Source organism: Gymnoscopelus microlampas (genome assembly GCF_963454915.1).
Source record: "Gymnoscopelus microlampas genome assembly, chromosome: 15".
NCBI lineage: Eukaryota > Metazoa > Chordata > Actinopteri > Myctophiformes > Myctophidae > Gymnoscopelus > Gymnoscopelus microlampas.
Genome location: NC_139952.1, coordinates 51632596 through 51649671, shown reverse-complemented (window position 1 = coordinate 51649671; position 17076 = coordinate 51632596). Strand labels below are relative to the sequence as shown.

General features: G+C 44.6%; 1 protein-coding gene across 1 annotated transcript; it reads right to left on the bottom strand.

Annotated features, from left to right (window-relative positions):
* Positions 1 to 931: 931 nt before the first annotated feature.
* nr1d2b (nuclear receptor subfamily 1, group D, member 2b) lies at positions 932 to 16368 on the bottom strand. Its single transcript, XM_084080539.1, has 10 exons — positions 15952 to 16368; positions 12749 to 12961; positions 11577 to 11665; positions 8374 to 8518; positions 7585 to 7850; positions 7299 to 7464; positions 5793 to 5983; positions 4189 to 4374; positions 3830 to 4043; positions 932 to 1151 (listed from the first exon to the last, which is right to left on the bottom strand). The coding sequence occupies exons 1-10, from the start codon at positions 15968 to 15970 to the stop codon at positions 955 to 957; spliced, it is 1686 nt and encodes a 561-aa protein (XP_083936665.1). The 5' UTR covers positions 15971 to 16368; the 3' UTR covers positions 932 to 954.
* Positions 16369 to 17076: the final 708 nt, after the last annotated feature.

Genomic DNA, 17076 nt, shown 5'->3' with positions numbered 1-17076 from the left:
GCACCAAAATCAATGCAAAAATACACGTCTAGTCGTCTGACCGTACAAAAAAGTGCTTCTAACTGTGTGTACAGTCGCAGACATTGGGCGAAACACACCATAGTATGTGTTACCATGACAACAGGCCTCTGAGCCCTACAGTACAATATGATTTCATATTCTTTGACATATTAACCCCCAATCGACTGGAGGAACATAGAATCATCATGAACAAACAGGGCAGGGGTTTACATCTGACAAAAGTTGAGACTGCCCAACCCTGGGATCTTTGGCGGCTCCGCCCCCAGGGGGCCCCCCCAACCCCAGGTTGGGAACCAGTGGTTTGGCCTCCTCCTCCTCATCATCATCATCATCATCAGTGCAGTGTAGAGGCAGCTGGTTTAGGACGCGTTACGTCATTTAACCCTTTAAGACCTGAAGCCGATTCTACATGTCTCCTAAATCTCAACAGTTTTCTGAAAAAACCTATGTTTCTATATCAGTGGTGCTCAATCTTTTTCATGTCAAGGACCCCCAAAATTATATGTATTTGGCCACGGAGCCCCATCAAAATATTTTGTTCCAGGGACCCCCCAGAAGCAAAGATTTGAGTTCAAAACATTTGCTTTAAAAAATATATATATTCAAAGATTTGCAAACATTTTCACGATTTTTCAAAAATAGCAGATCTACAAGCTCGTAGCGCGGCACTCGGTGCCACACTACGAGCTTGTAGATCTGCTATTTTTGAATAGCCCAAAGTGTAAAATAATGCTTTTTTAGCTCACATCTAAAAATGACACAGTTCCAGGTCTTAATGGGTTAACGGAGAAGGAAGGCTGAAGGTCTGCTGCTGCTGCTGCTGCTCTGCCACAGCTAAACTCAGCCCCCCCCTCCCTCCCTCCCCGGGTCAGGACCCCCCCCCCACAGCGTCCTGTCCTGGCCCCCCCAGGCAGCAGCGTTTAGCTCCAGGACTCAGGAATGGACCTTGAAGGCCAGAAGCTGCTCAGAGTGCATGTTGTTGAGGGAGCGAAGGTCAGGCAGCCTCAGCAGCAGCTTGGTGAAGCCGGCCAGCTCGTTGGGATGGTTCTTAGTGATGAGAGAACGCAGCCGTCTGAGCAGCGTCTCCTGTAGAGACTCCACCGAGTTCACGTTCTCTATGCCCGAACGATCTACACACACACACACACACACACACACACACACACACACACACACACACACACACACACACACACACACACACACACACACACACACACACACACACGCACACACACACACACAGTTAGGGTTCTAGTTGATGTTAGAACAGGAGGCAGAGCATTTAAGTTTCAGGCGCCTCAGCTGTGGAACCTTCTCCCAGTCTCAGTCCGTGAAGCAGACACACTCTGTATATTTAAGACTAGATTAAAAACCTTTCTCTATGATAAAGCCTATAGCCCAAGAGTATAGACTCAGTCACCCTGTAGTTATCCTCTCCCTCCCCTCTCCTCTCTCCTCTCTCTTCTCGTCCTCCCTTTGGTTGTGTGGGTTTGTGTCCCATTGGTACAATCATAATTAACCCTGTATGGATTCACACTCTAGTAAGGCCTGCCACTAATTCTACACCCGGGGACCCGCTCCCCGGAGTTTCTTTTATCTCCCACGTCGCAGGTCCATGGACTGTCACTACGGACCCCCAGCTGCGGGCTCAAGACTGTGACTGCGGACCGGGCCTCTCCATGGAGCACGACCGTGGATTTCTACTACACTACACTATATATACTGTATATTATCTTAACATTCTTATATTATACCATTATATACTACATACACATTATTGCTGTACTATATTATACTATCATATATATCTTACACTATTATATGTGCTACTATTGTTACTGTTACTACCTGCACTGTATCTCTTTCTGTCTCTCCTCTGTTCTCTGTCTCTCTTTCTGTCTCTCCTCTGTCTCTCCTCTGTCTCTCTCTCTCTCTCTCTCTCTCTCTCTCTCTCTCTCTCTCTCTCTCTCTCTCTCTCTCTCTCTCTCTCTCTCTCTCTCTCTCTCTCTCTCTCTCTCTCTCTCTCTCTCTCTCTCTCTCTCTCTCTCTCTCTCTCTCTCTCTCTCTTCTTTCCCCCGACACGGTCGAGGCAGAAGGCCCCCACCCTAGAGCCTAGGGTCTGCCTGACGTTTCTTCCAGTTAAGGGAGAGTTTTTCGTTGCCACTGTCGCAAAATGTCTTGCTCAGGATGGACTGTGGGGTCTCTGTTCTACATGTAAAGTGTCTTGTTGTTCAGGATGGACTGTGGGGTCTCTGCTCTACATGTAAAGTGTCTTGTTGTTCAGGGTGGGACTGTGGGGTCTCTGCTCTACATGTAAAGTGTCTTGTTGTTCAGGATGGACTGTGGGGTCTCTTCTCTACATGTAAAGTGTCTTGTTGCTCAGGATGGACTGTGGGGTCTCTTCTCTACATGTAAAGTGTCTTGTTGTTCAGGATGGACTGTGGGGTCTCTGCTCTACATGTAAAGTGTCTTGTTGTTCAGGATGGACTGTGGGGTCTCTTCTCTACATGTAAAGTGTCTTGTTGCTCAGGATGGACTGTGGGGTCTCTTCTCTACATGTAAAGTGTCTTGTTGTTCAGGATGGACTGTGGGGTCTCTTCTCTACATGTAAAGTGTCTTGTTGTTCAGGATGGACTGTGGGGTCTCTGCTCTACATGTAAAGTGTCTTGTTGTTCAGGATGGACTGTGGGGTCTCTGCTCTACATGTAAAGTGTCTTGTTGTTCAGGATGGACTGTGGGGTCTCTGCTCTACATGTAAAGTGTCTTGTTGTTCAGGATGGGACTGTGGGGTCTCTTCTCTACATGTAAAGTGTCTTGTTGTTCAGGATGGACTGTGGGGTCTCTGCTCTACATGTAAAGTGTCTTGTTGTTCACGATGGACTGTGGGGTCTCTTCTCTACATGTAAAGTGTCTTGTTGTTCAGGATGGACTGTGGGGTCTCTTCTCTACATGTAAAGTGTCTTGTTGTTCAGGATGGACTGTGGGGTCTCTGCTCTACATGTAAAGTGTCTTGTTGTTCAGGATGGACAGTGGGGTCTCTGCTCTACATGTAAAGTGTCTTGTTGTTCAGGGTGGGACTGTGGGGTCTCTGCTCTACATGTAAAGTGTCTTGTTGTTCAGGATGGACTGTGGGGTCTCTGCTCTACATGTAAAGTGTCTTGTTGCTCAGGATGGACTGTGGGGTCTCTGTTCTACATGTAAAGTGTCTTGTTGTTCAGGATGGACTGTGGGGTCTCTGCTCTACATGTAAAGTGTCTTGTTGTTCAGGGTGGACTGTGGGGTCTCTGCTCTACATGTAAAGTGTCTTGTTGTTCAGGGTGGGACTGTGGGGTCTCTGCTCTACATGTAAAGTGTCTTGTTGTTCAGGGTGGGACTGTGGGGTCTCTGCTCTACATGTAAAGTGTCTTGTTGTTCAGGATGGACTGTGGGGTCTCTGCTCTACATGTAAAGTGTCTTGTTGTTCAGGATGGACTGTGGGGTCTCTGCTCTACATGTAAAGTGTCTTGTTGTTCAGGATGGACTGTGGGGTCTCTGCTCTACATGTAAAGTGTCTTGTTGTTCAGGATGGACTGTGGGGTCTCTGCTCTACATGTAAAGTGTCTTGTTGTTCAGGATGGACTGTGGGGTCTCTGCTCTACATGTAAAGTGTCTTGTTGTTCAGGATGGACTGTCTGGTCTCTTCTCTACATGTAAAGTGTCTTGAGACAACTTGTTGTGATTTGACACTTTAATAAAATTGAATTGAATTGAATTGAATAGTTGTATAGTTAGGGTTGTAGTTGTATAGTTAGGGTTCCGTACAGACCTGCAGACACCAGAACCACGGCGGTGAACAGGCTCATCTCCTCGTCGTTGAGGCCCAGGTTGGCCAGCTTCTCGCTGAAGTCGAACATGGCGTTCAGCAGGTCCCCGCCCCCCCCCATGGCCTTCAGGGCGTCCACGCCGTAGCGCTGACCTCCCAGGAAGGTCACGGTGCGATCGGTCACATCAAACAACCAGCCGAACCGCACCACTAGTACCTGCCAAAGGTCACAGGTCACAGCATGACCTCTGTCAGTCTGTTTACTGAATGAACTGAATGGAGGAGAGGAAGAGGAGGATGAGAGGAGGGTGAGAAGACCGCAGGGTGAAGGGATGGAGGGGGGGGGGGGTGACCTTACGTACCTCGAAGGTTCCAGCCTTCAGAAGGCTGACCTGGTCGTGTTGAGACAGATCCCTGAAGCCTGGGATCTTCTTGGCGAACTCCACCACCTCCCTCACAGCCGGCGTGAAGCTCTGAGAGAACTCCTCCCACACACCGTGGCCCGACCTATGAGGGTCCACCTGGGGGGAGATGTTCATGGGACACACCTGGAACCACACAATGATAAGGGAGGACAATGCATAAGGACAATGCATAAGGACAATGCATGGTTTACTCTGACGTGTGTGTGCGTGTCTGTGAGTGAGTGAGTGAGTGAGTGAGTGAGTGAGTGAGTGAGTGAGTGAGTGAGTGAGTGAGTGAGTGAGTGAGTGAGTGAGTGTGCGTGTGCGTGTGCGTGTGTGTGTGTCCGACAGGGGCAGATGTTGGCAACAGGCCAGAGGCGAGGTGCAGGAGAACGCCACACAAATGTTTGATAACATTTAAACATACACCCGTTGTAATTACCATCGTCAATGTAATAAGGTGCTAATAAGATGCAAATCTTATGGACGATGTGTTTGATCGCTTCGATCAAGCTTGCGTACAAGCAAGCATTACCCACCGGGAGGATCTACCAGCAGCGGCAACACCCGGAGCGGTTACCGGGGAGAGAGCCACCTGGACCTTTTTCAACATCACTAACAACAACAACACTGGACTGGTCTTAAACTTCAGGGAAAACGTGCTTGTCTTCCCTCTGCTGACCACTCTGTTTCCCATTCATTTCTAAGGAACACTGCTCTCAATGAGGACATTATCACCTTTACAGTAAAAGCCAGGTTACAGATCCTTCCCACCAGACTCAACCTTTCCCTCTGGTTTCCCTCCACTCATGTACCTCATTGTTTGCATCACACCACAGGGCCTGTTACAGAAACCATGTCACACATTCTGAACGGCTGCTATGCCTATAAAGGGCTTTACATAGCACGCCACGACAGAATAGTTGATCTCATAACTAAGGACATATCTAAAAACATTTTAGTAAACATTTTACTACTCTGTAGTGAAAATCCTGAAATCTTTGCACATCTCTCTGCTAACACACCAGATGTTGTTGTTGTCAATGAAGGAAACAGATCAGTTTCCATTCTTGAAGTGGCTGAACCTTTGCCTCTAGCTTAGAGGAAGCTTTTATGACCAAAGTCATTAAATACCAGCCGCTCCTCCATACCATCACAGAGCTAGGCTATAGGTGCAATCTATTTGTGTTTATCTTTGGCAGCCTAGGACATGTACATAGGTTGGTTGTAAGAGGCTTCCAACAACTTGGGATGCCAAAAAAAGCAGCTAAACGCCTTGCAACATTCTGTGGAATCTCTTCTACTATCGGTAGCCGCCAAATATGGCGAAGACGCTGTTATTTGTACCCCTAAAAGGTGTGGGGGGTATTTGTTCATGATTTGCTGACTGTACATTTTTTACAGCACCTTGTAATATTTGTGTCCTTGTATTGTATCTCTTATGCGGACATAAATAAATGATTAAAATGTGTGTGTGTGTGTGTGTGAGTGTGAGTGTGAGTGTGAGTGTGAGTGTGAGTGTGTGTGTGTGTGTGTGTGTGAGTGTGAGTGTGAGTACGTACCAGATGCATTCTGTTGCTGCCTCTGTACAGCGGCCCACCCAGCGGCCCACCCACTCCTCCTCCGGTGGTGTGATGGTGACCCCTGTGACCCCTGAAGGAGCCGTGAGCGTAGGCTGGACAGTGGCCAGTAGAGGGCGCTGTGCCGCTGGGACAGAGGCTGGGAGCTGGAGGTTCAGGAACACCTGGATCACCTGGAGAGTTTAATTAAATATCATGAAATAACCAAAACGAGAATAAAGCGTTTTAATCAAACTGAAATAAACAAGACCAGGAGACCTGGTTCTGCCAGACCCAGGCTAAGCCGGACTTCACATGACGTGTCAGCCTGTGTCTATGCCCATGTATGGACGAAACAGGTACAGAGCCTCATGTATAATATTTGCCAGACCCCTTGGGTCTGGCAAATATTAACTAGGTTTTCCCCTAACTGACCGAAATACATACCTATAAATAGGTGTGTCACTTCGAAACATTGCGGCGCATGTTTCGAAGTGACATCAGTGCCATCAGCCAAGCTAACATTTAGTCAGGAGATATTAGCAGAAAAAGTTCCAAGATTGGAACTTTTTCCAATCTCTGCTGCTGGCGGAGACTTGTGCTCAGGAACAGTCAGGAACAGCACTTTCCAGTACAAACTGAGATTACAGCTGAGATCACAGCTGAGATCACACAATGCAACTAACTCTCATTACGCAAACTGAAGAAGCAGGAAATTATCGTCTGAAACCTCATGAAGAAGCAAAGGTGCAATGCCGACAGCAGAAAGCCAAAGCTAAGAAACAGAGACAAAGAGCCAAAGCTAAGAAACAGAGACAAAGACCACCAATAAGAAGAGATGCTACAGAACAGCTAAAGAACAAGAAGACGTTCAAGCTGATGAAGCTGGTGCCGCATTCTTAAAGAAGATGTCAGAAAGTGGACCCAATTATGTCTGTTTCTCCTGTGAACGTTAAAACCTGCAAAGTACACAGCAACAATAGATACTGTACATGTCATCGCTCCATTAAAATGGGGAAACTCCCTCCACAGGCTTGGGCTAACAACTTATTACTGGACGCCATACCCCGAGAACTGCAGGATTTGCACCCGTTAGAGGAAAGGTTGGTAAGTCAACGTATTGCCTTCATGAAACTTGTTGGCTTGCCAAGAGGCAGACAAAAGGCAATCCACGGTAATGCAGTCAATGTGCCATCTGACGTACACACTATCATCAAAGTTCCAATCTTGGATTTATTCATTTGTAAACCGGAGTGACAGAGAATAAATATCATTTGTTTATGAACTCAGCGGACGCTTGTTGTGGACATCAGTTTATCTGGAGTCAGAACTCCCTCTGCAACCAGTATAGTGTCAGAAGTATAGAACCTTTAACACTACACTTAATAGTACCTCAAGTATAGAACTATAAAAAAACTAAAGTGGTAAAAATCTGCTTTTAAAAACTAAAGATAAAGTGAAATTGAAAACAAAACAAAACGTCAACAGGAAATGAAAGTAAAAGCTAACCTTGTTGAGTTGCCATGGTAACCAGGTTGTTGTTGTGGTTCCAGGTGTCTCTCCTCTCCTCCTCCTGTGGGCCAGGGGGGCCGGGGGCCTCAGTGGGGGGGCCGGGGGGGCCGGGGGCCTCAGTGGGGGGGCCGGGGGCCTGCTCCTGGTTGTACATGAAGGTCTCCTAGTGGTGGAGAAATGTCATGGCAGTGTTAATGTGACACACACACACACACACACACACACACACACACACACACACACACCTGTGAGAGTTGTTGTTTTTTAGATTAGGATCCCATACCTGGTGAGCTCTGGTTACCGTGGTAACCTCCTCCTCTCCGCTGTCCGAGGCGCTGGAGGAGGAGGAGCTGGTGTCCATGACGACCGCGGGCTCCGGGTCCGAGCTGGAGTCCGATTGGCTGGAGGGCGAGGGGGAGGAGGGAGGGGCGGGGCCGGCGAGGGGGCGGGGCGTCTGGTTGCTGTTGTTCATCATGTTGTTCATGGCGCTCTGCATCTCCAGCAGCAGGCGCTGTTTCTCACGCTTAGGGATACGACCAAACCTCACCGCTGAAATATAATAACAACTATTATTACATTTATTACTAATATTACTAATATTACTAATATTACTAATATTACATTTATTACTATTATTACATTTATTACATTTATTACTATTATTACTAATATTACTATTATTACTATTATACAATAATAATGTTTCTTGGGATACAACCGAACCCTAACCGCTGGAAGAGAAATGAAGGTGATAACTTTATCTCACACAGAAACGTGTCTAGACAGACAGACAGACAGACAGACAGACAGACAGACAGACAGACAGACAGGCAGGCAGACAGACAGACAGACAGACAGACAGACAGACAGGCAGACAGACAGACAGACAGACAGACAGGCAGGCAGGCAGGCAGGCAGGCAGGCAGACAGACAGACAGACAGACAGACAGACAGACAGACAGACACAGGCAGACAGACAGACAGACAGACAGACAGACAGACAGACAGACAGACAGACACAGGCAGACAGACAGACAGACAGACAGACAGACAGACAGACAGACAGACTCACAGTCTCTGGACATTCCAACCAGGAGACACTTCTTAAAGCGACACTGCTGGCAGCGGTTCCTGTTGATCCTCATGATGGGACAGCTGTCCTCCTTAAGGCACTTCTTATACTGGATGTTCTGCTGGATGGACCTCCTGAAGAACCCCTGAGGAACCAACACAATGACAACATTAATGTTCTGCTGAAGAACCCATGAGGAACCAACACAATGACAACATTAATGTTCTGCTGAAGAACCCCTGAGGAACCAACACAATGACAACATTAATGTTCTGCTGAAGAACCCCTGAGGAACCAACACAATGACAACATTAATGTTCTCCTGAAGAACCCCTGAGGAACCAACACATGACAACATTAATGTTCTCCTGAAGAACCCCTGAGGAACCAACACATGACAACATTAATGTTCTGCTGAAGAACCCCTGAGGAACCCACACAATGACAACATTAATGTTCTCCTGAAGAACCCCTGAGGAACCCACACAATGACAACATTAATGTTCTCCTGAAGAACCCCTGAGGAACCAACACAATGACAACATTAATGTTCTGCTGAAGAACCCCTGAGGAACCCACACAATGACAACATTAATGTTCTGCTGAAGAACCTATAAAGTATTGAATGTTTTAAGCCTAAATACATTTGACCTCATGCTCCATCATGAACAATCCAGATCTCTCAGCTCATCTAAAGATCTGCTTTCTGTCTCTAGAATGAGCGCCTGGCACAGCCATGATGTCAATTCAATTCAATGGGCCTTATTGGCATGAGAAAACATACGTTTACATTGCCAAAGCAAAAAGCACAATACAGCAATACAATCAAAACAAAAAATATGTACATTTGAAAGTCAGAATCTTCAATAGATCAATTTCTATGTACCAAGATCACTGGGGGCAGGTCTAGTGCAGGAATATACACAATGATTAGTCTTTAGGGTGGTTGTGTTCCGTTTGATATCCTTCTATCACAGCAACTCACGAATCTTGCTGCTGTGTTTGCACATTGTTGTACTTCGCCCAGCAGATATGGGAGTTTTTTGTCATTGGTCATGTTTTCAAAATCTCTGTGTGGTTGTAATCTCTGGGAAGTATGTGTCTCTGATGTATTGGTACAGTGGACAGACGGTTTCCACTTCATTTTGTGTGCAGTGGGTGCATAGTCTGTCTTCTCTCGGGATACAGGTCTGCCTGTGACGACCTTTCTCGATCGCAAGACTGTGCTCACTGAGTCTGTACCTAGTTAAGATTTTTCTTTGTTTTGGGTCGGTCACAGTGCTCAGGTATTCTGCCACTGCGTATTCTCTGTTTAGGGCCAGATAGCATTCTAGTTTACTCTGCTTTTGTGTTGCTTCTTTCCAATGTGTCAGGTAGTTTTCCTTTTGCTGTTTTATAATTTTGTTTGGTCCAATGGGTTTTCTATCTTGTGGCTCTGTTTGTGTTTGTGCCCGGAGTTCCAGGGCCAGCTGGCTGAGGGGGCATCTCTCTAGAGTTTCGCTGTGTGTGAGTGCCTTGTTATGGAGTGCATCTAGGTCGCTTTCTTTTAGGTGGTTGTAGAACTTAAGTGCTCTCTTTTTTATTTTGATTATGAGTGGGTATCGTCCTAATTCTGCCCTGCATGCATTATTTGGTGTTTTTCGCTGGGTACGGAGAATGGATTTGCAGAATTCTGTGTGTAGGGTCTCGGTTTGGTGTTTATCCCATTTTCAAGGTCATGGTTTTCTAATGGTCCCCAAATCTCACAACCATAGAGGGAAATTGGTTCTATCACAGAGTCCAGTATTTTAAGCCAGGTTTTGATTGGGATGTCTATTTTGATGTTTCTTTTGATAGCATAGAATGCCCTTCTTGCCTTGTCTCTCAGGTCCTTTACAGCTTGGTTGTAGTTCCCTGTGCTGCTGATGTTTAGGCCAAGGTAGGTATAGTTTTTTGTTTGTTCTAGTGGGATTGTGTTTAGGAAGAATTGATGGTTTTGGCGGCTGGATCTTTTTTGAAATATCATGATTTTAGTTTTAGTTAGGTTCACTGTCAGGGCCCATGTCTGGGAGAATTTGTGTAGGAGATCAAGTTGCTGCTGTAGTCCTTCCTTGGTTGGAGACAGCAGCAGCAGGTCATCTGCGAAAAGTAAGCATTTGATTTCTGTGTTTGCCAAGGGGATGCCTGGAGCTGTAGATGTCCCTCCCATGGGACCCCCGGCCTGGCACAGCCATGATGTCCCTACCATGGGACCGGGGACCCCCGGCCTGGCACAGCCATGATGTCCCTACCATGGGACCGGGGACCCCCGGCCTGGCTGAACAGCTCCACGTTCACGTCCACTCATCCACTCATCCACTCATCCACTCATTTCATTCTCAGACTCAATTTAACAGGAAGTTTGCTCTACTCCTTCCTAGCTTTAGCTGCTGCTCATGCTATCACTGCTGCTGTGTGTGTGTGTGTGTGTGCGTGTGCGTGTGCGTGTGCGCGTGTGCGTGTGCGTGCGCGTGCGTGTGCGTGCGCGTGCGTGTGCGTGCGCGTGTGCGCGTGTGCGTGCGTGTGCGTGTGTGTGTGTGTTAGAGAGCTGCAGTGTGTCAGTTAACTAGGCCAGGCCGCTATGCAGTATGAGGGGCAGCAGCAGAGCTGTTCATGGAGGATGAACTACTTCTGAAGCTGATCTGTGACACAGAGTCCTGAACGAGACCAGATTCAGCTGTTCTTTAAACTCATTTGAAGATGTTCATCTATAATGACACGCCCAACATATAGAGACACCAGGTTCAAAGTAAATTAGTTAAAAACAAGACATATTATCCGCTGCCTACATTTCCCATACCTAAACAAGTCAAAGTAATGAGTGATATATCCATGGGCCCAGAGCCATGTGCTATAGATGGCTCTGCATGCAGTCTCACCTTGTAGACCGTAACAGAAAGGACACTAGTACAGAGCCCTGAGGGTCTCACCTTGTAGACCGTAACAGAAAGGACACTAGTACAGAGCCCTGAGGGTCTCACCTTGCAGACCGTAACAGAAAGGACACTAGTACAGAGCCCTGAGGGTCTCACCTTGCAGACGGTAACAGAAAGGACACTAGTACAGAGCCCTGAGGGTCTCACCTTGCAGACCGTAACAGAAAGGACACTAGTACAGAGCCCTGAGGGTCTCACCTTGCAGACCGTAACAGAAAGGACACTAGTACAGAGCCCTGAGGGTCTCACCTTGCAGCCCTCACAGGCATGGACCCCGTAGTGGAACCCTGAGGCCACGTCTCCACACACCTTACACAGCAGAACCAGACCACTGATCTCTGCAAGGAGAGGACATCTGTTTGTTCATACATTGGTTGAAGGCCAAAGAAACACACAGACATATAGATACAGAAAGGCATCTTAGTTCCTCCACACACACATCTATGTGTTTTGGTAAATCATGGTCCCGTTTATTTTAAAATTGATGATAAAGTAGGGTATGGGAGTAGGAGGGGCGTGGCTACCTTGTGATGATTTGATTGACAAGATACACAATCAATAGCATTCATTCCCCACCCCACCCCCCTCCCCCCTCTGGTCCCAACCAATAGCATTCATTTCCGTGTGCATACATAGGATATGACGCCATGTAGAAAGATGGCGGCTTTGAAATTGCTGAAAAATAGGCTTCATTTACGGTCTGTAGAGTGCGTGACTTTGTCCATTTCTTTTGGACAGGCACTTTACCACAGCGCCCATAAAACGTACTGACTTAAATACATTTTTTGGAAAATTCATGAACTTTTTTAAAGGATCTACACCATGAATTTTAACTTTTTTTTTTTCTGTTCCAAAAAATACCCGACTTCGGGCATGCAGGCTTTCATAGTCTATCTGTGGTTTTTATGTAAATTGGTCTGAAAACAGTCCGTCAGATTTGTTCCCCCTGCCTACGTCACGTCAGGGAACAATTCCTCATGTTTTTCAGTTCCAACCAAAAAAAAAAAAAAAAAAAAATCTTTAAAAAAAAAAAAGTTTTTCATATTTTTTGTTTTTACTTTTTCCACACAGAACCAGGAGATAACATGCATACAAACTGGCTCAATAGCACCCCGTGCCAAACAGGACAATGTGGTATTGCAGGTGAAAGTGCTTTATAAGCCAGAGAGAAGGTAGTATGAATGAGTATATCTGAGGCTTGATTTAGGCTCAAACCTTTTGAAAAACGTTTGAGGGACATAAACAATATGATATTAAATATTATTTATTTTTTTCAAATTCATGGTGTAGACCCTTTAACTTTTTTTTTTTTTTTTGCAATTATGCAAAACGAACTCAGATTAACTCAAATCATTGCCATCAAGTGATGATGTAATATTAATGCCAGGCTGACACATTATATTTATATGTAATGTTCTCACTTGTGATGCTGCCAGACTTGGACGAGGAGGAGGAGGAGCGTCCATTCTTCTGGGGGGTGGTGGTGGTGGCGGGGGGGGAGGAGAGGGCCACGCCGGCCCCCGGCGGCTTGGCCCCCCGGTGGCTGAGGAAGGCGGTGCGCGGCGGAGAGGACGACAGGGAGCTGCCGCCAGACGAGTCACTGTGACACGACCTGATGTAGGCTATTACACCCCCTGGTGGTGGCCGAGAGCAGCACAACATCTTATTCAGACTGCATCAGATTTGAGAAACTTTTTTTTTAACCATTTCTGTTTAAAAGATTTAAATTTGAATTCAAATGATTTTTAAAAGATTATAAATCGTTTCCATTTGAATCTCTTTCATCTTGGCGTCCGTATTCATTATAGTTCAAAAGTGTCCTTTAATTAAAAGACATGCCAATAAAGAGCTGACAATGCGTCAATGTCAATCATTTATTTGTATATTTCAGTTATCTGTTTGATCTTCATATGTTCCAACGTTCAACGACAAACACACAATTAAATCGTTAATCGCAATTATTTGAGTGACAATGAATGAATGGTCAAGTTCAATGTGTAAAGGTGACACATTGAGCTGCTCTCTAGTTACATAACATCATTATATAATGATCAACACACACACACACACACACACGCACGCGCACGCGCACGCACACGCACACGCACACGCACACACACACACACACACACACACACACACACACACACACACACGCATGTATCTCACACTTCACTGGCGTGTAACAAATAATGTATTTATTGCCCGATTAAAAACAATGAAATCAGCAAACACTGTGTCTGACAGTCTTTCTCTCCCCTTGTTAGTTTCATTTTATAGTTTAAAATGATTGTTAATGTACTTTTATATTATATGGGGGGATTATAACGTCCAGGAGGACTCTCAATGTCACTAGTTTTTACATAACATAAATTATGCATATTTAAAATATTGAGCAACAATGTAGCCAATCAAAATACATATTCTATATCATTGGTTCTCAAAGTGGGGTCCGGCGACCCCCAGGGATCCTTGAGGGAGTTCCAGGGGGTCCCCAGCTAAATGATAGATTAGGCACCAAATGGACCCTTGTGGGTCTGTAACTCTGAGAGTGTACAAAGGGTCCATTTGGTTCCATTTGTACACTCTCAGAATTAAATTGACATAGATTTTACAATATAAATTGCGGTACAAGTGATAGAAATGCCATTTAAATGGGGGTCCGTAGCCCTAATGCATGTCAAACTGGGGGTCCTTGAAATTAAAATGGTTGAGAATCACTGCTACAAAATCTTCTCTTATGGGGGTCCCTGGCATATCTTTTGAAATGGGGGTCCGCGGGCTAATAAGTGTCAATTTAGGGGTCCTTGACATGAAAACGTTTGAGAACCACTGTTCTATATGCTCCAGGAATCATTAGGGTGCGCGGCCACGCCTCCACAATGTAATTAAGTACTGAGGTACTTGTCTTTTACTTTAAGTAAGTAAGTAGTTACTATACCTGAGTATTTCAGGTATAGTAACTTTTACATTATATGTTAAACTTCTACTCCACTACATCTCAGAGGCAAAATAAATATTACATTTGTTTTACTCTATTTATCAATTACATTATTTGAAAACTGTAGTTGTTACTTTGCATATTTACAGATTATTATTACAAAACATGCATTAACCACTACTTAATTTTATACTTTAATAGTCTATTAGAAAATAGCAGATCTACAAGCTTGCGATTGTTGTGAGCGTGTAGATCTGCTATTTTCAATTGTCTACAATGTCTACATTATGGTATTATCGCTATTTTTTCCTCAAATAATACATTTTTAGATCTATTTGGGAAATTCAGTTTCCCTACTTCACCCTGCTGAGTGTAGAAGTCAAAGTAAAGTAAAAGTACTCTCAGTAAAAGTACTGAGTAGTAGTACAGCAGGGAGTACATATGAGGAGGTGAAAGTGGGTCAGCAGCTCCTGCTGCATCAGGAGGCTCACGTGTCCAAAGCACGTGGTCACAGCACGTGGTCACAGAGCACGTGGTCCCGCGCCAGGAGGACAATAATTATGCAACGAACGCGTCACGACCTCCTCGACCAATCAGCGTCGGAGCCACGAGGAGCGTAAACACAGGCGCACATGGCTAGGAGGACTGGGCCATGTGATCCTGTTCTGATGCTTTATTAACAATAATAATAATTCATACTTTATCTATATATATTATTAACTATGTGAGAGAGTGATCCTGATGGTTTAACAACAACAAGCCACTGGACAGACTAACCTCATTTAATATGAATGAATACTTATATTTATAAATATGTATGCTTGTGCTTAATGTTGCTGAGATTCTTTAAATCAACACAAACACATATTATATTAAAATAAAACATTTACACCAGAATACAAACCTAACTTACATCTTTAACCCAGTTTCAACCACAGCCTCTAGATATAATGTTTACACATAATATGTGTACATATCATAATGTACACATAATGTGTAACATCATATCAAAATGTTTCACATATGTTGATATTTCCAAGGCTTTTCTTTCTGCAGAACAACAACACATACATTTCTCTCATAATAACTATTATTAAACCACAATGATCATTCAAAACCTAGTAGTCATTAATTCATTCTCTGCAGAACTAGAAGTCATGTCTCTGTCTTTTACTTCCATGCTTTTAAATCAGTGGTTCTCAAACTTTTTCATGTCAAGGACCCCCAAATTGACACTTATTAGCTCGTGGACCCCCATTTGAAAAGATATGCCAGGGACCCCCCATAAGAGAAGATTTTTTACGGCTCTAGCAGTGATTCTCAACCATTTTAATTTCAAGGACCCCCAGTTTGACATGCATTAGGGCTACGGACCCCCCATTTAATGGCATTTCTATCACTTGGACCGCAATTTATATTGTAAAATTGATGTCAATTTAACTCTGAGAGTGTACAAATGGAACCAAATGGACCCTAACGGGTCCATTTGGTTCCATTTGTACACTCTCAGAGTTACAGACCCATAAGGGTCCATTTGGTTCCTATAAATGACTTAGCTGGGGACCCCCTGGAACCCCCTCAAGTACCCCTGGGGGTCCCCGACTGACTGAGAACAACGACCCACATCTAAAGATAATGTAATGTAATATTATAATGTAATGTAATGTAATGTAATCTATTTACCAGCCTTGGTGGATTCCATGTCTCCTTCTCTCTTGTCACCTGAAATCTGAAGCCGTTTTGAAGGATTTCTAAGGATCAGAAACGGATCAAGTCTCTGATGGATCCCAGCAGGATCAATTAATACATATTAATACAGCATCTGGTCCTGGAGATGATCGATACTAATCCAGAGGATCAGTCCTTTCCCTAACAGATCTAACAGACTAACCTTCTGAATCCTTTAGGTTTCAGAGGGAAAACGCCTCTAAAAAGGATCGAATGTGAATCAGGTTTTAGGATCCTCCCCCGTCTGGATCCGCGACGATCTGTTCTCTGTCAGACAGACAGATATAGAGACGATACGATATTTAATCGAGGTATTAAAGTATAATTATTATTAGTATCTCCAGCACAGAGACACTGTGTTGTTTCTGCTGCTTCATGTGCTTCTGAGTGACTGAAGCAGATCCTGGATCAGCTATCAGAGTCAGAGCGACAGATACAGATACAGACCCTGGATCAGCTCTATGGTGGAAACACTGTAGCCTAAAACCATGTGACCTCCGAGGCCCGGCCCACACGACGCACGCAGCGTCGGTGTCTATGGACGTAACCATGGTAACCATGGGGATGTAACCCACTGACACACTTTTAACTACACACTGTGAACAAGAACACAACAAGTGTCTTTATACCTAAAAATATATATTTTATATTTAATAATAATAATAATAATAAATAAGATGCAGTCCAGAGTGTGCCAGCCAGGCCCAGTTCTGTTCTGATAACACAGTAGAATAAACAGTCTTTTTGTAAAGCTTTTTCCATGCAGATGTAATGTTTTGCATAGTATTATATTTGTCTGTCATTAAATGCTTCGATGAATTGAGTACAAAGGACCCCAATGGAAACAAGCCATAGGCTTTCTTGCGTTTAAAATCCTCTTATCTTGTGTTGAACTTGTATTTTACTGTGCTTGTTTTTTGTTGCAAACTGCTAATAAAGTATTCAATCAATCAATCAATCAATCAATCAATCAATCAGATCTCTTGTAAATTCTAGAAATAACCCTTTAATTCTCCTAGTCTATATTAATAAGCCAATAGGCATCAACCAATGAGAAATCAATATTAGAATGTCGTAAAT